Raw genomic sequence first — 24,321 nt, forward strand, 5'->3', positions numbered from 1 at the left:
TGGTACTTTAGCATTTTGTGAAGTCATTTAAGGCATCCCTGAATATAATTTGCTGAGAACTGCTTGGGAAGCATAGTGCACTGTTCCCTCCCACTGACAGCAATGGCAGCTGAGACCATTTGGCAAGATAAGGTATCTTGTTAACTACTTTTAATAACTAGTTTCCAGATCTGCTCCAGTACTTACCCAGAGAGTCTAGCCAGGGTCAACCCATCACAGTATCTTACAAGTGGTATCCTAGTAGGAGATGTGTGTCCTCGGTGGTAAGCAAGAGGAAGATAATCCCTTTCTACAACTATATGGGGAGCTAGCTCTTCTCTCGCACAGTTCGGGCTCTCCACTGTATAGTCTCTTCTCCTTCCCACACAATGGTTTCATCAAAGGGAAACTCTGCAGTGTGATTCAGCTTGGAGGGGACTTTTGGAAGTCATTGGTCCAATCACCGCTCAAAGCATAGCCAACCTCAAAGTTAGATCAGGTAGCTCAGGCCTCTGAGGAGATCCTCACCCTTTTCAATCTTCCTGGAGTACTTCTTATCCTTGGAGTATTTCTTATGAAGCAAGGGTAGTCTACTCTTATACTGAGTGAAAGAAGTAAAATAACTGATGAAGTACAATACCCTTTTGCTTTTACCTAAGTGTATGGATCAACAGATGGATCAACAGATAATTGATATACAGTGACAAGTCCACTCTAAGTATTCTGCAGCAGTAGAAATATAACCTTTTGGTCACAGTCACAGAGGGTACTAGTCTGAATACACCATGGAGTTGTTCCAGTGCAGCTGCAGCATCTCGTCTTATGCACTAGAATCAATTTTTCAAGAATAGCATGAAATGAAGTAAAATAAATTCACTATTGTAATTATAAAATTCACAAAGCATAACACACTTAAAACCAGAAATCGTTTTATGGTTCTGTTGCTTTTTACCTTTAAAGAAAATGCAGTCTTCAGTTCCTTTCCCAGCTCTGCCACTGATTTCTGTGACCGTAGTTAAGTCATTTAGGCCAAAACTTCTCAACAAGTGTAGCTAATAATAAGTGCATGAACATATACGAAGGCTTTTATATGTAAGAGTGACCCAGATTTTGTGGAGGCCAAATACCCAAATCTGCATTTAAAATTTTGATCCCCAGACCCCTGTGTCTGAATTTCCTGTTCTGTAATTTTAGAGGAGGCTTACCTATATTGCAGGGATATCTGAAGGTATTAATTAGTTCAAATGCACACAGTGGCTTAAAAATGTAAAGTACATAAATACTAAGTATTATTATCAAATAGGTCAGTATTTAACCAGTACTCATGTCCTTGTTAGTTTAGACATTTTGTCGACTTTGTGTCTCATTTTGGATGTTTAATACATAATCAGCTTTCTAAATATTTCTCTGCTGGACACAGGCTTCAGAGTACATGAGATTAACACCATCTGAGAAATAAACACCCCTTAGCCAACACACTGTCTATATGAACAGGCCTCCACAGTCACCTCCCTGACCTCTTAGCCCACTAGACATGAGAAATGAAGGACTTCCACTGCTGATGGTGAAAATGAGTGGGTGGAAAACCCAGGGGACAAGAAGGAAGCTGAATATTTTACAGAGACAAATACGCAATTCCAGGAGGCAGACTTCACAAGATGAATGGTTTTAACAGGATGGATGAGGTCTGCATTCACAAGCGCTCTTTCTTTTCTCATGGAAAACCACCTGTGTCTTCCCTGTCTTATTACTCCAGAGCAATACATGCTCTTTTCCCTGCTGTACGGTTCAGCTCACAGCCCAAAAAGATGAAGTACAAATCTATCCTGACTTATGTATGATTTAGACACCAGGGTCATTTAGGTCCTGTTCCAAAATTCACTGAAGTAAACTAAAAACCTGCCACTCACCCTGGGGATTCTGGATCAGAACCAGAAAGCATTTTTCACTCCGAGTTCCCAATTTACTATGGTGTTGGGGTTTTCTCTATATTTAAAGTACTTCGTTTTCTTATAGCCTCATTGTTGTTGTTTTTATCCTATTATACAAATATTCTAATTCCTCCGTTCCCCATCTGATAGGCAGGCAGGCAACATTTTGCCTTCATCAAAGGGGGGTGGACAGGAATTTGACTTGGCTGCCACTCCTGTGGCCGGCCCCTCAGACTGGTCTAACACAGAGACAATACTGAAACACGTTTTGCAGATTTTCTGAAATGAGAACCTTGATAATGTCCAGAAGCTGAAGTAAAATTTAAGCCTCAGTGTGCTAGGCGAAGGGAGAGAAACTCTCTGAACCGAGGAACAAGTCACTTAAGGAGAAACTTGGAAAGACAAAGGAAGACACAACAGAGAGGTTAAGAAGTGAGAAGTTAACTCATGAGAAGGATCCAAAAATCATCCCTTACAGTAGGAAGAGATGAGAGGGAAATGCTTCCAAATTATAAAATTAAGTATATTCTTGATATTTCTTCTTTTGGCATCTTCTGCCCATGAAACTAAGTCTTCTTTCAACCTCTTTCACTTGTGTTCAGAGATGGTATTAGAAAATATCTGAAGGTAATATTGTTGACATCACACAAATGCTTGCCACTGCTCGGGTGAACAAGGGGATGCTTCCTCACCCCTTATCTCACTCTTTACTGCTTCTTGAGCATTCAAGTTCTGCTGATTGCCCTAAAATAGGAGTCGGGATGGTTTTGCCATCTGAGGTAGGTTTGAAGGCAGCCACAAGCAGTTCGGTCTTTTCCAAAATGCATGAACAGCAAATAAATCAATACCCCCTGTTGTTCAGCCATCCCTCCTGCAGGCTTTTTCTCAGAGCAGTTATCCCTGCGAGAGCCTCTGTGCCCCTGTGCCCACCACTGCAGTGGGAAGAGACACGAACAGGGGCTAAAAAACTACTAGCATCCCAGTTTTGTGATCTGGCTGAGGAACCTCTATCTCACATCTTTACCAGTTCTCTTTCTTTGTGTTCAATTTCTTTTTTCTTCCAATTCTTATCTTTGCACTTACTTTAGCCTTTATTTTAGGGGGTTTTTTTCAACTAGCTAAAAACAGCACAAATGACAGGGCGTAATCTATTTCTCAGTTTATGGACCGCTTCCAGTGACTGCTGCCAGCCCACACGACATATATAAATCATGGATTTTAGACCTGCACTCCTGCATCAGTTAAAGAGATAAGTAAAATTACTTGTTGTCTTACACCTCCCTGTTGACAAAGTGACTCCCAGCTGAAGAGATTCACATGTGCTCTTTATTTCAGCAAGCAAGAAGCATCTATCTCGCTCATCAAATGTGCTCCTGAGACAAGAAAGGAGTGTGCAAGCAGCTGTTGTGTAGGACTACTGCATTTGTTAAAATCATGCCCACTTTGTTTTCTCCCAGCGTAGGTATGACTATACATGGCGATACATATCTAATGCTGTCATTTTCATGGCTGTAAATCTACTCAACAGAATTCCAGAGGAATTTGCCATCAGCAAAGAAATCAGCCTCTAAGTTTTCAGTCTGGCAGCTTTTATTGTTATATTTTGCTGCTTTTCTAATACTCACTTTTAAATGTGAGAGGTGAAATATTTTGTAAATATATTCTTGAAATATAATGCAAATTTTTCCTTCTTGTCACCTTTGTCCTTGGAGGCAGCAGACAACCTTGATAATGAGTGGAAATACAAAATTCCTACCTTTCGGGAGGCAGGTGCAACAGCAAGAGGATAAAGAACCATTTCTATTTGCAGTGACTGTTCTTGGCTCTGCTCTAGCTTTTACTCTTTAGGGTCTTACCATATACAGGTACAACCTCTTAAAAAACAAGTACTATTCACTCTCAACCAAAATGTCTGTTTCTTTTCTTGCTGAACTTAGCTGTTTGAGCAGTATGTGATTTGGAGGCTGGGTCTCCAATGCACTAAGGATACTTTCAGGTAGATCTAATTTTAAAACTGGAAGCCCTGGCCAACGGAGAAGGCCCATGTTCAGCACCAGTTTTCATCCCAAATCAGACTTAAGTCAAAACCCCAAAACTTTTAATGTAAAAATAGTTTTGAGGAAAAACTAATTAGGACCTTCAATCTCCCCAGCAACATAACACAGCAAATAAGCAGGGGTTACTGGAGATTAACAAAGGAACTGGAACTATGGTTTCCATGGAAGAACTGCAAACCATACGTAGAGGCAGAAAGCGATGTTAACACCCCTTAGAGTAACAAAATCACAAAATACTTAAAATTGGAAGGGGAAGTTATCTAGCCTACCTCCTGCTCAACTGCAGAGCCAAGTTCAGCTCCTGCTCTGAGCTGCACTAACCTCAAAGATAATCAGGTTGCTCAGGGCTTTGAAAGGCGTATCTTTTAATTTGAAATTTCTTGAGAGTAAATAATGCAGAAATCTATCTTTTCTCAATGAAAAGTTCATTTTGATTAAGTATTTTCTTTCTTCTTGATGAAGGAATGGTTTGATCAACACACTTATGTGAAAATATCCCCAGAAAAGTTGCTTGTGTGACTGAATTCAGCCATTCTGATTCTTTATTGCTAGAAGCAAACAAGCTAGGCTCTTATATACGTGACTCACAGATTCATAAGCGTACATAGCAAGTGCATCACATCACTGAAATGGGACAAAGAGACACATTGCATTCTAGTGGCTCAGTGTGGTAAAATACTTCTGAGTATGAGACTACTACTCGTATTTCTCTGCTCACTACTTTTAAAAGGACTTATTTAACCTGACAATTTAAATAGGGTTTTGCAGTGAGCTACTTCAGAAAACAATGAAAAGGCAAAGCTGGAGAAAATGAACTCCATTTATCAGAAAAATAATTTCTGGGCCATTCCAGTATCAGTGTTTCATTTCTTATACCAAAAAAAACCCCCCATACAAATAAAGACAGGACTAGGCCTAAAAAGCATAGAAGCAAAGGTCTCAATCCTACAAATATTTATGCAACTTGCCATTGTATGCATCAGCCTGTAAAATCAAGGGAGCTGCTTGCAATGGAAAGGTATATGTGTGCTTCATTTCTACAGAATAATACATCAGGTATTAACTCTTTCTGTCCTGCTTCTGACATCTCACCTGCACTGACAAACCTCAGTTTTTAGGAACTGTATAAAAGGAAGTACCTGAAACACCTTTTAACAGGACTCATAACAATATCACACTTTATACATCTCTGTTCTTTAAGTATCATCTCCTTAAAACCAATCTCTGCACTGCTGTCTACAACTGCCTTTCTTTTGTCAGCAACACTTAAGACTACTGGCTCCTTGTAGTTAATATGCCCACGGAGGCCAATAAATTATAGAAATGCATACAGACTAACTGCTGCCTTCACATTCTTCATGTCTGTCTCAACACTTGTTGAATGTCTTCCTAACTTATCCTGGATGGTTTGTTCTCTGAAGCCAGGTTTGCCTTTTTTGATAATCTCTATAGTATCTGGCACAAAGATCTTGAATCTTCAGCCTCTGCTACTTCTCTTGAGCTAGCATCAGAGGGAGAAAGAGCTTGTGAGTCTCCCACACCTGGGATGAAGGACTTGGAAGGTCAACAGAGTTGCTTCCCACAAGTAGCGAGGAGGGAGGCACAGGAAGTGTATTGCCGGGGGGGGGGGGGGGGGGGGGGTGCAGTGCTGGACTTGCACGCCTCGAGAGGAAGCAAATTCTGTAATGTTAAGAAAGGATGTTGGACGAGCAGTGTAGACACAAGGCTGGGAGATCTAAAAAGGTATTACAAATGAGTGTTACAGATGTTTATCTGACATGATTAAAGACTCACTAAATTATGCTGGCTGTAGATATTATAGGACAAAAAGAATCCTATAGCTCTTACTATGTATTCTCTTCTCACTTTGATTATTAAAGGTGAATAACTTCAATTCACAGTTTTGATATTTACTATTAATTCTTTCCAAGCACTAAGTGTTTTACAGGCTCTTAAAAGAAAGTAGAACCTGCACTAAGATCTTAATTGACCTTTACAGCATATAAAAAGAGGGATAAAAATGGCGCACAAAGAGGGCATGAGTTTTGAGCTGTACCTTTTTTATTTCCTAAGGGAAGGGCGAGGGTGTGGAGGCTTACTGAGAGACCCAAAAGAAAGGGAAATGGTTGGGAGGGTGAGGTGCTCTCTTCAGTGCAGGGGAGCATCAGAGTGTCTACAGATCCCAGAATAAAGCGCAAGTTTAGCGTGTCACTCCACAGCTCTTCTCAATCGCTTGCACAGCTTTCCCACTGCACTGAAATCCCCAAAGCACACTAAAAGCATCTCCAGCTTGCCGTTTCCTGCCATCCAAGACGACTGCTCACAAGCTGTATTTGACTCAAGGGAATACTGTAGGTATAAAATGACAATAGCATTATCACTAAGCAGATGAAATAGGTGACCTATTTTGTTACCTGCCTCCTTTCTCTAAGAATAAATATTAACAGGGTGTGGTTTTTACCTGCAAAGGTAGTAATTTCACAGTTCCTAGGTTTCATTTCATAGCTTTCAAACCCAACCATTTAGCTTAATTTTTACAAAGTTGAAAATTTCATCTAAAATTTTGAATATATCTTAACAGTATAGTTAATGCAAAATGTCACCTTCTCAGTGCCAAGTAAGAAAAAATGTATACCCATCCTAATTCTCATTTTTCTTTTAGCTGGGGTGTATGCAGTACAAAAAGCCACACAGCCAAGCAACCCATGGGGCACAGATGTCTGACAATGAATAATCCAAAAATCTTGAGCTCGGTTTCCCGTTCTGTTTTCTGTGCACACTGTTACTCTGGAATGCAATTTTGCTAATTAATGATGCTGCTTTCGCACTTAACACCAGTCCTGCTTCTGGTCTGTGGCTGGTGTACCTGTTCCCACAATAATTCTCCCCACTGACTGGAAAACTGCTGGAAGTCCAGCTGGACACTTACATTACAAGTATCCTGGGTCTGCAAGTCTCTATTTCCAATTACTCTAACCAGTCAGTACTACAAATACTAGTATTTTTAGTCATCACCTCCACATACAAAGTGCACAGTGTGAGGCACACAGCTGCCCTTCTCTGTTTTGAGCAGAATCACAGATAGACTTTCCATCATTCCACATTTAAGAAGGCACAAAGTATCACTAGAGAGAGATGGCATAGTCACCACTTTTGCAATTTCCCCCCCCCCCCCAGTTTCATTAAAAGTTGTGGTCTTCCCTCCTAATGAGCTTATCCAGCAGGAAACAGGAAGAATTTCCCTTTTTCTCAGTGATCTTGTGTTCTTTTTAATTACCCAACATTGTCTGAGCAGGACATTATCTTTGTACTGTGTGCACTTTCTGATTCCAAATGAAAATGAGCATTGCAAAAAAGATCTTTAATAAACTTGAAATATTTGTGTAAAAAAAAGGTTCCCTCCTTAAAGTTTATGCATAATGAAGGTGAAAACTGAACATGCAACTGGCCCAGGATGGTTTTATGAATCATGCTTTGCAATTATATTACTTGTCTTGCTTCTAGTAAGCATTCGACATGCCTCAGAATATGAAAAAAAAGTCATGGCTACTGTGTTAGAACTAGTGGATTTCAATTGTTTTAGTTTACTGGTGTTTATATATGCTTAATCAAGATGAAACTACTCCCCACCCAAAAGATCTGCCTTCACTAACACAGCTCAGAAAATACTTTAAAAAAATCTTATTTACAAGTTGTATGTCTATCTCATAGATAGTGTAGAAATGAGTGGGAAAGGAATCTGGCATTATCATTAGCTATGGTTTAAAGAAAAAAGATTATTGAACAACAAATATGAGAAAATAACCATAAGAAAAGATCATAAGAGCAGAAATTGAAGCCACTGCAGAAGTCTATTTTATTTAAAAATATTGAAAACTAGTGGCAAAAGTCTCCAGATTAACCTCCTAGTTTTTAGGCACTAAGCAGCCTGATTTCCAAAGTGCAAAGCAGCACATCTACTTATGTGCCTAAATTCTGGGGTGCTCAGCAAATTCCAAGATGCCTAAAAGCCATGTTGGGCACCCATCAGGTTTCACTCAGCCCGAGTGAGTGAGCAAACCCCCCTGGAGTGGATGGAAAGACACACTGCTGTATTTTGTATCAAGTTTATTGGCTGCAGAAGCAGCTGCAGTCCGAACCACATTTGTAAATAAGACCACCAGATGTCTCATCACCTGCAAAAGCTTTTAGAAAATGTTTGTGAATGACAGTGATAGTATCTGGACTTTGAAAGTTAGCCTCTTTGCCATGGTCGCTCATTTTTTATATCACCTGTTCTTTGTAAAAGAGGTTGTTAAAGAGCTGCCAAAAGCCAGAATTATGTCACAAGGAGTATTTTTATCAAAATTACGATAAGATTCTTCTGCATTGGTGGCCTGAAAAAGCATGCTTTATTTTCCTAGAAACAGATCTTCTGCAAAGAAAGCAGAATTTAAAGTTCTTAAACTGCAAGTAAAACTATTGAGCATTTCAGTTGGTAACACGTGGGAGAGTGGAAGTTCTGTTAATAGTTTACCTTTTTCAGTCCTGGAAGCAATGGAAGACATGTCCCAGACATGTTCCCATCATCCACCCCATGGGGCAAAAAGGATCCTTCTCACCACCCCTGATGTGGCAGTGTAATGCCATGCAGATCCTCCCTTGTATGGTCATTAAAAGTACCATATAAACCTCTTTGTTCCCAAAGCTCCAACTACTGAGGGACCTTTTCAGTATTGTCTCCACACAGCGGGATATTTGCAGTTGTTTCAAGACCCCAGTTTAGAGCCCAGATGTCCCCAGTGATCAAGCTGAACAAAATGGAGTTGAACTTCCATAGCGTGCCACCTTTGGGAAACAGTCAACAGCTCAGTAGTCTTATTTTTGAGATGTTCAGCGGAGGAAGCCTAATGCTGCTCTGCAGAAGTCAGGATGGCTCAGCTGGGAGAGCTCTCAGAGGAACCGGCTTGCTGAGAAGAACATCATCACCCTCCCTGGAAGTACACTTGTTGGGCTGAGGCATCCCTAATGGCAGGAGACCTGCAGGGCATGCTTAGCTCACACCTTCCTTTTCCAACCAGATGATAAGCTTCAGAAACGCACCTTTAAAATATTTCAGCCACTAATGGGCATTCAGTCCAGGGACTGGACTACAGCTAGTCCAAACTAAAGCTGCCCTTAAATGTACAGAGAATGAAGACTTGATATAGAATAAACCCCTGCACTTATGCCTGAAGACAGATTTTGGCAAGCAGTGGTCTCCCTTTCATACAGGCATATCTGACTTTCATATGGCTTATGACAAAGCTAAAATTTTCTATAGGATATAATGCTGCACGCCATCAAGAAGTAAAAGGGACTCCATAGTTCCATGGAAAATCCTAATTCAGTGCTTCCGAGGAACCAGGAAACTTTATTATGGATATGTTTGATAAAACTCTGAATTAGAAGATATTGTTTGGTAGACTTCTATGGGCAGGAAATTTTTTTTTAGAAGTCTATACCCAAGCCGCATCAATTAGACTTGAACACTACTAAAATGTACTGATCATGATGAATAAATTTAAAAAAATCTTTCCAAACAGCAATGCTAAAGTACCATTCAGTTGAGCTGGGAGATCACATTTTTCAGCAACTAAGGACTAAACTAGGAGGAAAAGAAAGATATGTTCAGTGTAAAAATCCTCAAAGCCAAATGAAAATACTTATTATACTGTAACAAACCATCAATAAAATAATTATTTTCATAAACTTGTACTGTCATGGTTACAGGAAATAGCTGTGAGGGTGAAAGACTCCTGTGGTCATCTCTCAGGAAGTGTGTTGTGCCCCTTCTTCCAAGAGTGACAAATTTGCATAGAAATATGCATTGTTAAAATATTCAAAATCATCACTAGAGTTTGTGTCACAAACTGTTTCAATACTCCTGCATTTTTCAAATATCGTGGCATATTTCAGCCACGGAAGGATCACCAAAGTCTGCCATTTCTCAGAAATACTGTAGGGGCCTCAAAACCATCAAATATGCACCCGAAGGTCACCGCATGCAGGACTGTATAGCGCACAGATGAGGTGGGTTGAATTTGAAAGGGATAAATGTTACCTCTGCTGAGCTACTGTGCAGGAGAACAGAGCGGCACCAGCAAAGCCATAAATTGTTCACAGGGCTCCGATTATTCAGCAGTAATACTGCTTGTAAGAGGTCGGGCTACCTTAGACCATCAATTCACGGAGCCTTTAAAAAAAAAATCCGCTTCTGAAGGCAGGATCAATTATTTCGGTTGAAAAATAACAACTAAAAATCTGTTGGGATCTCCTGCGTGTGCCACAGCAGGTACTTCTGCACGGCAGCGACGAACCCGCTCGAGGAGCGGCGAGCGCGCCGACGGACGGATGGACGCGCAGCTAAGCCTTCACAGCTGGACAAAATACTATTCGCACCAGAACGTGCGATTCCTTTCGAATTTGCCGATACCCTTTTACGTTACCGCCAACGCCAGAGCCTGCCAGCGTGAATTTTCAGCGGCTCGCCCTCCACCATGATCCGTTTTCTCTCGACGAGAAGTTCGCGCCCCCGCGAGGGCGGCCGCGCCCGCCCGTGGCAGCCCCTCACGGCAGCCCGGGGGCTCTCGCTCCCGATCCGCCCCGCCACCGGCACCTGTTGCCCCGCCGCCGCCTTCAGCCCCCCTCCGCGGCGGGGCCGGGGTCCGGTCCGGCCCGGTCCGATCCGATCCGATCCGGTCCGGTCCGGTCCGGGTCAGGTCGGGGCGGGGCGGGGGCGCGCGGCGGGCTGAGGTGCGCCCCGGGGGCCGCGGCGCCCCGCTCCGCGCATGCGTCGTGCTGTCGGGAATTGTTGCTCCGCTCCGCACCAAGTTGCAGTCCGCGGCTCTTCCCCCGCGAGGCGGCGGCGCGGCCGGGGCCGGGATGAGGGGGGCGGTGGGGGCGAGGCGGGACGGCCCGCGGGCCCTGTCGCTGCCGCTGGTGCTGGCCGTGGCGTGCGCGGCGCGCAGGTGAGCGCCGGCCGGGCCGCCGAGGGACGCGGGCGCGGGGCCGCCCGGCCGCCTCCCTAACCCGCCTCTGCTCCTTCCCGCAGCGCCGACGGGCCCAGCAACATGTCCTACGTGAAGGAGACGGTGGACAGGCTGCTCCAGGGCTACGACATCCGCCTCCGGCCCGACTTCGGAGGTGAGGCGCCCGCGCTCCCCCGACCCGCGCCCCGGCCCCCCCGGGCGCCCCCCGCCGGCTAACGCCGCCTCCCGCTTCCCCCCCTCCCCAACCCCCCTCCCGCAGGTCCGCCCGTGGACGTGGGCATGCGGATAGAGATCGCCAGCATCGACGTGGTCTCGGAAGTCAACATGGTGAGTGACCGCTGGGCCGGGCCGGAGGGCGCTGCCGCCGGCTCCTCACAGCGCCCGGCCGGAGTGAGACACCCCCCCCTCCACCCCCGCGCTATAGCGCCGCCTGCCGGCCGCCGAGCTGCGCGCCGCCCCGCAGGTGCGGAGGTAGCGCCCCGGCGGGACGGGCTGCAACCTGCCGGGGCGGCCGGCTGCGGAGGGGGCTGCCCCCCAGCCACCCCGAATGCTGTAAGGTAGCCGAGGAGGCGGCGGTTGGGCGGAAAAGTTATTTGCGCGGTTGAGGTGGTGTTTGCGTGCCTGAATCGGCGCTCCAGAGGCGCTCCCTGCCTGGATCAGAGTACCTGCTGCAGGTTTGAGGTTCTGCGTTCTGCTTGCGCTGGTTTGCCCTTTGCGTAGCTGTCTTCAGAAATGTTGGGAGTTTCTTGAGCTGGAGCAGCAGATGGGCAGACGTGCGTTTTTTCATCTTAAAGAGTTAGTTCACTTTGCAAGCTAGTGGTGTTGAGTAAAAGGCGCAAAAAGAAAAGAAAAAGGAGCTTCTAGAAAATGCGCCTTTTCTTGTACAAGGGAAAAAACCCCACTCCAACATTGCAGATTAAGTACATGAGGACGTTGCCTACCCAGCTATCAAAATCAGAAAAGTCTCCTAGCTACAGGTGTGAAACATACTGTATTTGATTTCAGTTCTGCTGCTGGAAGGAATGCTAATAGACGTGCAGGCTTAAAGAGCGAAAATGTGTCTGTATAGTGCTTGCCTCGTTTGACAGCCTTTTCCCAGAAGAAGATGAAAAATCAGTTACAAGTTTGAACATTTTAAAAAATCATGTTGGATTAGTATGCACCGTGGGCGTTTTGCTCTCACTCTTTTTTCTTTTGTTTGGTCTCATGAAAATCTAAGATGCTTTCTTTCCATAGGGGAACACCTATTTAGTTAAAAGAGGCTAGAAACCTTACATTTGCATGCTGATCAGCAGTTTATTTCACTCAAAAAAGGGGGATATTTGCCCATCCGAATTAGTTCATTCAAGAGTGGGGATTTTTTCCTTGGTATATTAGCCAATAGTTGTCATTACAACAATCTCTTCAGAGGTTGTTTTCATTTTCATATTTATTTTTTTCTGTTGTTTGTTATATATACACAGTTCCTGTTTGTGTGTAACTGTTACATTTGCTTACGAATATGCTTGGCAGAAAGGGGAGGAAAGGAGATTTGTCACATTGCGTGTAGCATAGCAGGCTCTGCAGAGTGCTAATAACGCACAAAGACAATGTTTTGCAAGTTTTGGCTCCTGGAGTTCCTGTTGCTGTATTGTACTTTCAGGGAGGAACGTGGTAAGGACCGTGCAGATGAGGCAGAGAAAACAGAACATAGACCTTAGCAAAACAGTGAAAGAACAAATCTATTCCAACTCCAAACTGTTTCTACCACCCTGTAACAGGATTGCTGCTTCTATGAAGTGGTATACCCTGGGAAAGCCAAACACAGTAAACACCATCACTAATATAACTGTTCTGAAAGGTCCAGAACTTATCTTGTAAAGTCTCAACACCTGAAATACTGTTAATTTGGAGGGGAGTGGATGTGATGGTTTCCAGTGGCAATGTCACAGGGCATTAATTGCATTGCACCAGCTCACAGCATTTCTGCTTAGCTTTGATGGATCCAGCATGCAGCTTCCTCCTCCATTCCAACACTTGCACAGCCCCAGGGAAACTGTAATTTGAACTTCCTGGGTTTTAATCAAGGAAAGTTACATGCCAAATGGATTCTTTGACTAATCTCCATGTGCTAAGGGGGGCAGCTTGAATAAGACTGGTCAAAAAAGTAAGATGATGTTTTCATTTCATAAAATGCCACATCTCTCACAATGGAAGGAAGCAACCATTCCCAGGTATAGCCAAGAGCCCATTCCTTAAGGCAAAATATGGAAGAAACAGTCTCCATTCTGAATCAGTGTGAAAGGGGCTTTCCCATATCACCAAGTGCTTACCTGTACACACCCATGTCAGAGTGTTCTTTGTTGCAAGGCCTTTATTGTGTTGCTAGAGACTGTTACACAGTCTTTTGGAAAATGATCAATAATTTCATCCATCGCTGCAGAAATAAGGGGATCGATATCTCATCTTAAGAAAAATTTTTCTACCTAGTAAAATAATGCTTTATTCTAGTACTTTTTCTGAGAATCGCAGCCTTGAAATGCTTAATGTTGCAGCAACCTGTGAATCATTCACCTTCTCTCCTTTCCTTTTAAACTGTTGTCTCATAGATTATTGTTTTCTTTTTTTAGTAAGAGTTACCATTCTGTGGCTTCAGTGCCAGAAATGTTTACCAGAAGATGCTAGTTTATAGCTTCTGTTTTCTATAGGGCAGTTTTGTTGCTGTAGGAAACTGGTAACAAGCAGAGAGAGCAACAGCCTCATTGTGTGAGCTCCTCCTGGCAATAGAGTCTGGTTGGACTCCAGCAGAGCTCTGTTCAGTCAGTCTCACCCTAGCAGTATTGAAAGGAGTTGTCTCATCCCTTGGCTCTCCTCGAGCACGTGAAACCTTATTTCCAGAATGACAAAGGCAGTTATTCCAAATCCTGGTAACCACAGGCAGGGTTAAATTTTCTATTCCAGTCTCGGTGCTTAAATAAGAGTAAAGATTTTAAAAAAAATAAAATCCATAAATATCTCTCTCTAGGCTATGAAGGAGGTGTACCCCTTTGGTGCATTAGCTGAGAATTTGTCATGGCTGTAGGTTGTCTGCCAAGTCAACAGGCTGATCTGTATGTCCAAGTAAATCCAGTCCTCAGGTAAAAAGGTGAAATACAGACAGTGGAACTATTACTGATGGTGTTCACAGAATTCACAATAACCATCTGCTCAAGCAGCTTGTCTAGTTGTAGTGGCTTCTTCAAATATGCTAAACTATTGTGAAGTTCTTTACTCAGTTAATGAATCAAGACTTGCGCAGCCTTGAAGTCAACCTTTCTGTTTTTTTCCCTGAGTAGTTGGTCCTTATCTGTTCAGCTCTTTAAACTGCATTGTTTTATAGTTGCTTTGTAGTTTAATAAAACTGTAGTGAGCTGCCATAGCAACTTTTACACAAGGATTAATTGAAGCACTCATTCTCATGACTTTCCCATTTGGCATCAGGTATGTTGTCATATATTGATTTTTGCAGGTAATAAGCTGAAGAGCTTCTCATACATCGAACAAGCAGGAGAAGTAGAATGTAAAAGTCCTAATGATGGTTCTAAGCATTCTTTCTCCCTAATATACCGTAAGATTAGTTTTAATCTGTTTCCATCAGATTTTCACATCCATACTACAGTAACTGCAAGCATTCCCTTCCAAAGGTACAAGGTGACCCTTTGCTTTGTCTCAGTTAATGGCGGTTCAGCTAACTTTCATCCATGGCAGAGTTCCTTTAGAAGTATATCAGATATTTACATGAATATAAAGAGTTCATTAAGAACCACACTACGACCAATTCGATTAAGCTGCTGTGATGTCAGTTGTATGGTTTACTCTGATACCTTTACATGGTTAAAAGAAGGTGCTGCTTGTACATCAAGAATAAGCATGGACAGCATGATTCCTGGTAAATACCGTCAAGCTTCAGGGCAAGCAAACAAATAGCATATTGCTACATCTACTAGGAAGCAGTCAATAAGTACCTGGACTCTGTAAAAGAATTCACATGTAGTACATGCATAATTTTCTCAAAAATGTATTTCCTACTGAGCAGGTGGTCAAACCTTTATATCAGGGAAAAGATAGCTATACACGTTCTAAAGTTTTGAAAACCAGTGCACATGATATAGAACCTTTTATAGAGCAGTTTAGAAACACCAAAAAGGAAAAAAAAAAAAGCGCCCATTATTTTATATTGGGAACACTGTTCCTGACCTACCATACTGATTTTACACTGATGATGAAGATTTGGTTTGTATGACAGCAGATTGAAGGTTTTGTGTCCCAGCAAAAAGAAGGTAAAGAAAACATGGGAAGAATGTATGATTCTTTAGCTTCTGCATCCCAAAGTCACTTTTACTCAAGGCTCTTATATTTATCTGAACTCCCGAATAAGCCACAAATCCTGCAGAGAAGCAGGATCTCGTCATCTGTTGCCTACTGAAAAGTCACTACCTGGTTCTCAAGATTTCTTCTTAAGTAGTCTGTCTTTATGCTGTCAACATCCCAACCTGTTGGATAACGTCTTTTTGCCCCAGAAAAAATTTAATTTAGCTTAAACCACTCACTTTTTGTGTCCTTTTGAGAAAACTGATAATTGAATAAGCCAGCTGCATAGATTTTTTTTTTATCCATTTCATGTGATACCACGCTCTTATATTCTGTCTCAATCCTTCTAACCTGTATGATTATACATAAGGAATTAGACATAGAGACAGCCATTATCTTCTGGTGCATCTTTGACACCACGGCTTATGCCGAATGATGAAGTTGTGTTTGCAGCAGAGAGTAGACCTGCATGTCATGTTTGATCCCTTACTCTGTCATGACTGCAGATTATCATTGATTTGGAGAATGAAGTGTCTCCCACAGTACTAGAGCTGCACTCCCCATATTGTCAGACATCCTTTTCTACTACACTTACTTAGCTTTCCCTGGAAGCAAAATAGTATTTCTCTTTTTTTCTTGCTTTAGGGCTGCTCCCAGGCCTACTGCTGAAACACTAGCTTACATTAGAAATTGAATCCAAGAGAAATGCATTTTCTGATGTACTAGAAGTTTACAGATGTATTACTTTAGAGGCTTATAAACAGTTCTCTGTCTGAAGGCTGAACTATATTAGTTAGTTCAGAGCATCTTTGTTTGGTTTGGGTAGTGAACAGTTCTGCAAGTGTGGAAAAAGGAAGAACAAACTTGTGTTCTTCCCCCACATGATCTCTAGAAAGAATCTTCTTGATCTTCAGATTGTGTCTTTCTGGGATACTTGCTTTTTCTGTTTGAACATTCAGAGAGTCATTTCCCACATAACAGTGTGTATTTTACTTCTTTTGGGATCTGCACAGGTTTGCTGTGTTTGCTGCTTATCACCAGTCTTAACTGCTAAATTTCCTTCAAAAAAATGACAGAAATCAACAGAATAGGTTCCAGACAGTCTGAACATCAGAACTAAGCCAAATGAATAAGTCTTTGAGCAAATTATCTCTCTGTAGGTTGCAACAGAGGATTAGAGTTCTGTTCAGTTGTATAAACAGCAGTAAAGAAGGACATCTGCATCCAGAGCTGCATGAACAGGAGCAACAGCCAGTATGTTGAGGGAACTGATTATCTCTACTTTGAACGTGCTAGACCACATCTAGGTACTGCATCCAGTTCTGGGCTCCCCCCAGCCAATACAAGAAATATGTTGAACAGAAGCAAGTTCAGTGGAAGAGCCACCAAGCTGATTGCAGCTAGAGCACTTGCTCTGTGAGTAGAGGCTCTGAGACCAGGGCTTGTTCAGCCTGGAAGGAGGCAGCTTCAGAGGCAGCTTTCCAGGACCTGTGGAAAGGTTAGGGAGAAAATGGACTAGGCTCTTCACGGAGGACAAGAGATGACAGACATGAAGGGAAGCAAAAGAGGTTCAGACTGTATGTAAGGAGGAGGGGGTTTTACCCTTTGAGGATGGTCCAGCAGAGAAGCAGGATGCCCAGGGAGGTTGTACAGTCTCCATCCTCGGTGGTCTGCAACACCTGACTGGATCAAGCTGTGAGCAACCTGATCTGACTTAATAGCTGAATTTTTCTATTTTATAAAATAATAACTGGTTAACACATTCAGGAGGCAGAACTCCCCTAAACTTTAATAAACATTCACTGATAGTCAGCTGTGTCTAATTTCAAGAGTTCTGGGATGATCACACAAGATGAACTTGACAAAATATATATATGTACACACACAAAAGTTTTCAAATTTGTCTATTAATCCAAGGCAAGGATATAGATGCTTCCAGGGCCTAGAAGAAGAGAAGGGCTTCCCCTTACCTTAGGGCTGATGCCAGCCCAGGTGGCTGTGGCATCCTACACTGGTAGGTGTTTTAAGAGGAGCTAAATCTGTGGGTTTAAACACTCAGGATGTATAAGGCTTAGAACCAAGACACTGAAAGTTTGCCCATTAATCCTGCACTGGACCCCAGTTTTAGGAATGGTAGGGAGACTTTCATGTATGGGTGCAGATCATCTTACGGGACTTTTTGCAGGCTGAGGGAGGCTTAAGCTATGTTTATAGATGTAGCCAGAGTTTCACATCATCTTGTTCTTTCTCCCTGTCTGGATTAAGTATCTGAGAATTTAGCATGGTGGCTGTTGTGAATCTCAAATATACAAGACAAACTTTGCACTAGGGAACTAAATTGGTATTATGAACCACACCTCATACCTCTTTGCGTCAGAGCAGCCAAGTCTCATTTTTTTGTAATCTTAAGTCTGGTTCCTGGAGAACTAAAAAGTCAAACTTCTTCAGCTCAGCCAGTGAGGCAACAGAAGTGATTAGGGTAGTCACAATGATAATAAGTGGTCCTTGGTCTAAATATATTTGCCTGAAGATGTTTGTACAGATTAAACCGATTTTTAAAAAAAGATATAAACCTCAATAATTATTAATGAAAATTTGCTTAACTAGTGCAGAAGAAGGGAGAAGTACTTTTCTGTTATATAGCAACTCTCTTGAAGAGCATGAAGGACATACAAAAGCACTTGAAATGAATATTAATAAGAATGTTCAGCAACTGATTTTATTTTTTTTCAGCAAATGCAGAAAAACTAATCAAGTAATAATACGTAAAGGTCAGATCATTTCATGACTGTCTATTCCAAACAGGAATAATTATATTAAAGAGTGAAACACGGAATGAATGTAGAAATAGGCAGCTTGAGGTTAAATGGCTGGGTCACTGTTACTGGATATTTTGTTGGGTTGTTTTTCATTTCACTACATGAATAAGCTGTTCTTCAACAAAATTTTTGCTGAACAAGTAGGCAAAAAGGATAAAGCAGTAACTTAAATGTTGTTTCATATGATCCAGAAAGTGGATATATCTTAATTTTTCAAAAGTTAAACTAACCTGAGACCAGCTTCAGGGTTGATACAAGCTGTATTCCAAATTTTCTTTTTAGCCTGACAGGCATAATACTTCCCTGATATCAAGGTTTAAACAAACTAGCAATGAATGCCCTTCATAGAAAAGATGTGATTCTTTTATTTAATGTTAAACTCAGTTTCCCACAAGGGCAACTCTCCTGACTCCCTCAATTGTTTATCTAGCCACTGCAGGTAGCTTACCCTCACTTCCCAGCTTTTCTCAAGAGTTGCTAAGCTCAGTTCTGACCTGTGTACTTCATCTTTTAGGCCAGATTTTATACCTGACACCACAGGGCATCCTGACACATCTGTAGTCCAGCCAGATAATACAACCTGCGCAGACTTCACATTTCTGAAGACAAGAAATAAAGCAGTCACACTTGCCATTTGTTTAAAACATATTCCAGGAATGCAACAGAATTGCACAAGATAAAAAAGGACAGAAAATTACTAAACTCAGTTGAATTTTTAACATAATTTTTTTGGTAAGCTGCTTCTTACCTTCTTGTTTCTCCTGAGCATGGAGTTTAAAAAAAAAAACAAACCAAATGACTGCAAGTCTGAAATATGGTGGCATTACTGTGACGAACTGTCAAAAATCTCTTCCACTGGAGTGAGCAAGTGACCACCTGCAAAGGAAAGGACCACACGTTTTCTTAATCATGCCCTAAACTGCTTCTCCAGCCAGGTCTCGTTCCTGAAATCTACAGTTAATCGTATCACAGGGGTGCATAGTGGTGCATATGAAATGGGAGGGGTGACACCCTCCCCCTGTTTCTTGGAAGCTTTAGCACCCAGTTTGGGATGTCTAGGATTTCACTAAATAAGGGGTATACCTGCAGTGAGATATGCCTTTCAATTATGTGGATGAGAAAATCCAGGGGTTTCCCCAGCACTGCCTGTTTTGTGCACCACATCAAACAATGCAGCTGTGCTGTGACTGCTGGAACCTTCCAGCTTGTAGTCTGTCAGCGTGCACAAACCCCACAGTTCAGTGGGACAAACCTTTTGAAACATTTAGGGTCCCAAATAATTCTTGGAACAGTCAATGATTCACACGAAAGACCCATTCCCCCAAATTAACCGCTTTCTAAAAAGAGCAAAATAAATCCATAAAACTAAATTTTAAGTTCTTCCAGGAACCTGAAAGATGTTTCTTTTCTTGTGTGTGTGTAGGACAGGACAGGGGCTTAATTAAAAACTTGTGTTTTCATTTTCCCCAATTGCATTGCCTTTTTACTTCTGATTCTGGAAAGGAGAGAATATCAGAATCTTCCAAACTAAGCATTTTTCTTCATAAGGAGATTTAAGGGATACATTTCAAGTGTCTGCAAAACTTAGTGTTTGGTTTTTTTTTAATCAGCTTTGCTTTGTACTCTATTGCCTGAGAAGTATTCCTTAACTCCTCTAGGCTGTATTGATAATTCTCTACCAACTGCAGTTCAGTACAGACCTGGAGCTGAAGCTGCGTGACCAAGAAAGGAGACAGTCACACCACCAGTTCACCCTGAAGTGGGAAAAGATCCCAGCCTCAGGGGGGGAACAGTAACAAGCTCCAAAGCTAGCTCCAAAAAGACCTGTTCTTGTTCACAGGATGCCAGGTACTCTGGGACAACAGCTGAAAATGTGAAATCAAAGCCAGAGATGGCCTTCATTCAGAAGTATCCCCAGCTGATATATTTTGTTGATCACTGTATTCCGAACAACAGCTGCCTGAGGTGTCTCATCTCCCATTCAAGTGTGCTGTATTTTAAAGCATCAGTAAAGCCTGAAAAAAACCAACTTCTCGCAGGTGATGAAAGAGTCCAAGATGGCTACCAGAAACATTTTATACTTAAATTCTCTTTGAGGCTCCTTTTTTTCTTCTAGAAAAAGAATTCAGGATCTCAAGGCACGCACTTCCATGCTTGTATAATTCCTCTTCCCTCACATACAATATCGCCTGTGACTGGCAGTGCTCCAAAAAGCATATTTAAATGAAATTATTTCCACCCCAAAGGCTAAACTACTGCAAATATGTTCACAAGGAAATCAGTAGTAGCAGTCACTGAATAATCTAGCAGAATAACACCAGATTATGCAGTTTGTTTGATTCTTTCTTTAAGCAATGGCTCTGTATTAAGATTACCATGGGCTAGAGAAGGTAGATTAGATTTCTTGCCTATCAACCTTTACAATGACCTTTCAGGATTAAAAGGTTGCTTTTGGCCAAAGCAGTGTCACACTGAGGTTTGCTCCATCCTCTGCTGGGGCAAATCCTTAATGGTTTGTGTTACGTTGTGAACAAAGGAAAGGTAATTTTAAAAGACACGAAGCTTTCTGGAAAGCTGCATTGTCACACAGACATACACCCTATAGCAAGGTTGAGTTGTAAGGTTTTAAATGCTCACAATATAGTGCGTAGTTTCAAAGCAAAGATGAATTATTTCAGACTGCCAAACTTAATTAAAGGTTGGAATAAATGTTCTCCATTAAAATTCATCAATCCATTTGGCTGAGATGGAAGAATTTCAGTCATGTCTTTTTTTAATTGCCTGTAGAGAGAACTGAAGAGATAGCAAAGTTAAAACTGTTGAAACAGATACACAGTGTCTAAATATTATTCAGGATCTTAATCATACTAAAAGAGGAGTGCAATTAATTCCCCAGCCTATTTTTAACCTGAAGAGACTCTTAAGTGTAGCTGAAGTAACATGAGTAGCAGTCAACTGCAGGTAGGTATGTTCATGCTTGTGTATCTCAGGAACTTCTAGGCACTACTAATTCCTACAAAGCGCTGAGGACTCTTCAAAGCGCTGAGGACTCTTGTCCCAACCAAGGAAACTAGACGCTGATATTCCCATTGGTTTCAATGAGCATGCTCATGGATAAAATTCTCACACCAGTAAAATTAAGTGCATATTAGCTTTACCAGCTCTCCAGCTTACATTGGTTTTAAACCTTTGTTTCCTTATAATTTTCTGTGTCATTATTCTTCAGCATGAGAGAATAACAAAACCTGGAATGATAGCCTCCCACCCTGTGTTCTTCCATAATGATTTATCCTTTCTTTAACCAATTGTTTTGTAAACCATTCACTGGTCAAAACAATACATTGGTCAAGGAGAGAAATGGATGAGGTTCAGAGGCTTCATGCATATATTGCATTTCACAGGCAGTGCATCTTTGTCACTGGCTTCCTATGAAGGAAACAAAACATGGGATTAACAGCCACCTGTAAATTCTGGGTTTATTTTATCTACTGTGCCAGGACCAACTAGGGGAAAAAAAAGTAAGCTGCAAAACATCAATAACATGCTGGGAATCAAATCTGCAATGACAGTCTTCACAGCTTGTTAAATGCTCTGTGGATTCCTAAACTAATAGGGAGCAAATACAGTGTCATTGTGGTGTCAATTGGAAATGAATCCTGAATATAGATCTTTTCAGTTCCCACTGTCAAGAGAAATGAGTTTATTTTCCAGAAGCACACTGGGGGCATGCATTTCTGAGATCTTAAGGAATGTTTGTATTCCAGATAACACATTCTTTGCTTTTAATTATTCCTAGTAGAAACTTGGGAGTAAGCATAAAGCAGATGATGAAAAGGACTAGCATATTTCAGGAAAATAGACAAACATAACAAAGTAGTAACCATTCAACTCAGAGCAATCATCCTGGGTCTTCTCACCAATGGGACCTGGTCCATCAGAGAAAGTTGCTCTTTGAGGAAATTTCTGCACTGGATCAATTCAGTGAGCCAATTTCAAATACAAAGCTAAAAATTCCACCTCATTCTGGAGCGTCTCATCCCAGTTGACATTTCACCATGCCAATACTGAAAACATACCATAACACAAATCTTTCATTCTTCCCTTCCCAGAACCCTATAATCTTAAATGCAGTTTACACTGTTCTGACCTTCAGACAGCACCAGGGAAATACCACTGCCAGAGACAAAATAGGGAAATGTGGCCTATGTGCAGCCACTGTCCTTCTCTGGGTTTGACCTCCTCAATCTCTCACTGGAACAGGGGTGCTTTGTAAGTAATACTGCTCTAGCTCCTAGAAGAGGAATAGGCAAGAGGAGATACAAATAGCATGAGTCAAGACTATACTCATGCATAACATGATACTGCACTGTCACTTTATGTCTCTGGGCATTTTGCAGTGTGACATGGGTACAGTACTGTTACACTGCCCACTATGAAACACCATGGATTTTAATTTTTTTAATTTTATTTTAGTGCCTTCAAAGTACCTGTAAGCACTCCGTTAGTCAAAGAACAGACATTAAATACATACCATAAATTACTTTTTAAGGGGTATTAATATTAATTCTTCAGCTCATCATTAAGCGAGAGTGCAGCACTGGCAAAGAGCAGCAGAGCATCCAGCAGTATCCTCAGTGTCAGGCGTTTGCTTTTCACATCTGCAGAAGCCAGAAGCAATTAAAATGATAGGTCAACTCCTGAACTGCGTCCTTCTCTCGAAGTGTAACACAGAACAAAGGACCATCCAGGAACACTGCTCATTAAGTTGTCCAATTTAAAAGTTGTTTTTCTTTCTCAAAAGGAAAGAGAAAATTGACCTTTTTTTTTTTTTTTTTTTTTTTTAAATTGATGTACAAGCCACTTTTTCTCTCAAGGTAATACTTCTGGTTATACCTCCCCTCCTTCTGCAGCAGGATAGCTATTAAGCTACTATCTTATTGGAAACAAATAACTGTTTTTTAAAAAAGATTAAATATTAATCTGCAGATGATTCAGGCATGTATTATTCAGGCAAGCTTATTACATGGGTTTATTGCAGGACCTGATGGTTTCAATGATTTTTGCACAGCTTGTAGGCAACACTGGTGCTCCAGATCATAGAGAATATGTGCAAGAGATGCTGCTGACGACAACCTGTTGTTCCAAGGAACAACGTCAGCGCCTGACTCTGCAGGAGAGGACTGCTGGCTCAGCAGAGACCCTGTTGATCTCACCGCTACTCTGCAGGGCCCATCAGGTCAAGCTGCTGTCATGACAGATGGCTAATTCTTTTCACCATATTTAAGACAGGAATACTGTGGTTTAGATTAGTTTTTATAAGACTATAGAGAACCTCTTACAGTGCAGTCAACATTTTTTATAAGTTTCAGGTTTGCTGTATTTCCAAGGATGTTTGTGGGGCTAGAATGGAACTTGAACTAGTAGAACTACATTCCTTAGTTGTGGGTTTTTTCTCATCCAAATGATTACAGTGATGCACAATATTGTGGAAAGGGATTAAAAAATATGGAGCTCTGTACTTAAAACATTATGAATCCAATAAACTCATTAGGATGCATAATTTTGCACTTTCTAGTCTAAGCAAATGGGAAGTCAGTATTTCATGTGCCTTCCAGTTACAAAAGTGATCACCATAACACATTGCAATATTCAAGAACTCTGGAGCAGGAAGCTGGACAAACTTTAGGCAATAGTAAGCCAAACCCAGTTTGGAACCAATACACTTTGGGTGAAATAGTTTAATATTAGCTGTTCTCATTTGTTAGCTGTACTTCCACTGAATATTGGCTCCAAACAGCTCTTCTGGAGTAGGGGGAGCATAGAGGTGCTCAGCCTACCTTGTCCTTTGGATTAGGTTCCACTGAAATCGGTGAGGATGTATCAGTAATGAATCAAACCAACCTTATTCAAGCTGATTATACTTTCCTGCAATAATTGCATTTTCTTGTAAAAATGCTGCCTGTAACATTTGTAAACTCAAGACAAACTGAACTGTCCTGAATGCACACAGACATTAAGGAAAAACTTTTCAAAATGTTTAATTACTATGCTAAAGCTTCTGAGAAGATCTTAATAGCAAAATGCAAACAAATGAAAATGAGCAACTGAAAAAAAACAAGAAGCCTGCTATCCTTTCAGGAATATATTCTCCTGTCATTTCAGAATCTTGGCTTGCAGACAACTTGGTTTCCCTTGC

At 41.6% G+C, this 24,321-nt stretch overlaps 1 protein-coding gene across 1 annotated transcript in view; it reads left to right on the forward strand.

The window, feature by feature from the left end:
• Window positions 1–10,820: 10,820 nt before the first annotated feature.
• Window positions 10,821–24,321, forward strand: part of GABRB1 (gamma-aminobutyric acid type A receptor subunit beta1) — a 137,177-nt gene continuing 123,676 nt past the window's right edge. Inside the window, exons 1-3 of the mRNA XM_075025380.1 lie at window positions 10,821–10,956; window positions 11,040–11,131; window positions 11,237–11,304. Coding sequence (XP_074881481.1) covers window positions 10,871–10,956; window positions 11,040–11,131; window positions 11,237–11,304 — 246 coding nt within the window. The 5' untranslated portion in view covers window positions 10,821–10,870. The remainder of the gene's footprint in view (window positions 10,957–11,039; window positions 11,132–11,236; window positions 11,305–24,321) is intronic.

Source organism: Buteo buteo, chromosome 1, assembly GCF_964188355.1.
Source record: "Buteo buteo chromosome 1, bButBut1.hap1.1, whole genome shotgun sequence".
NCBI classification, from domain to species: Eukaryota; Metazoa; Chordata; class Aves; order Accipitriformes; family Accipitridae; genus Buteo; species Buteo buteo.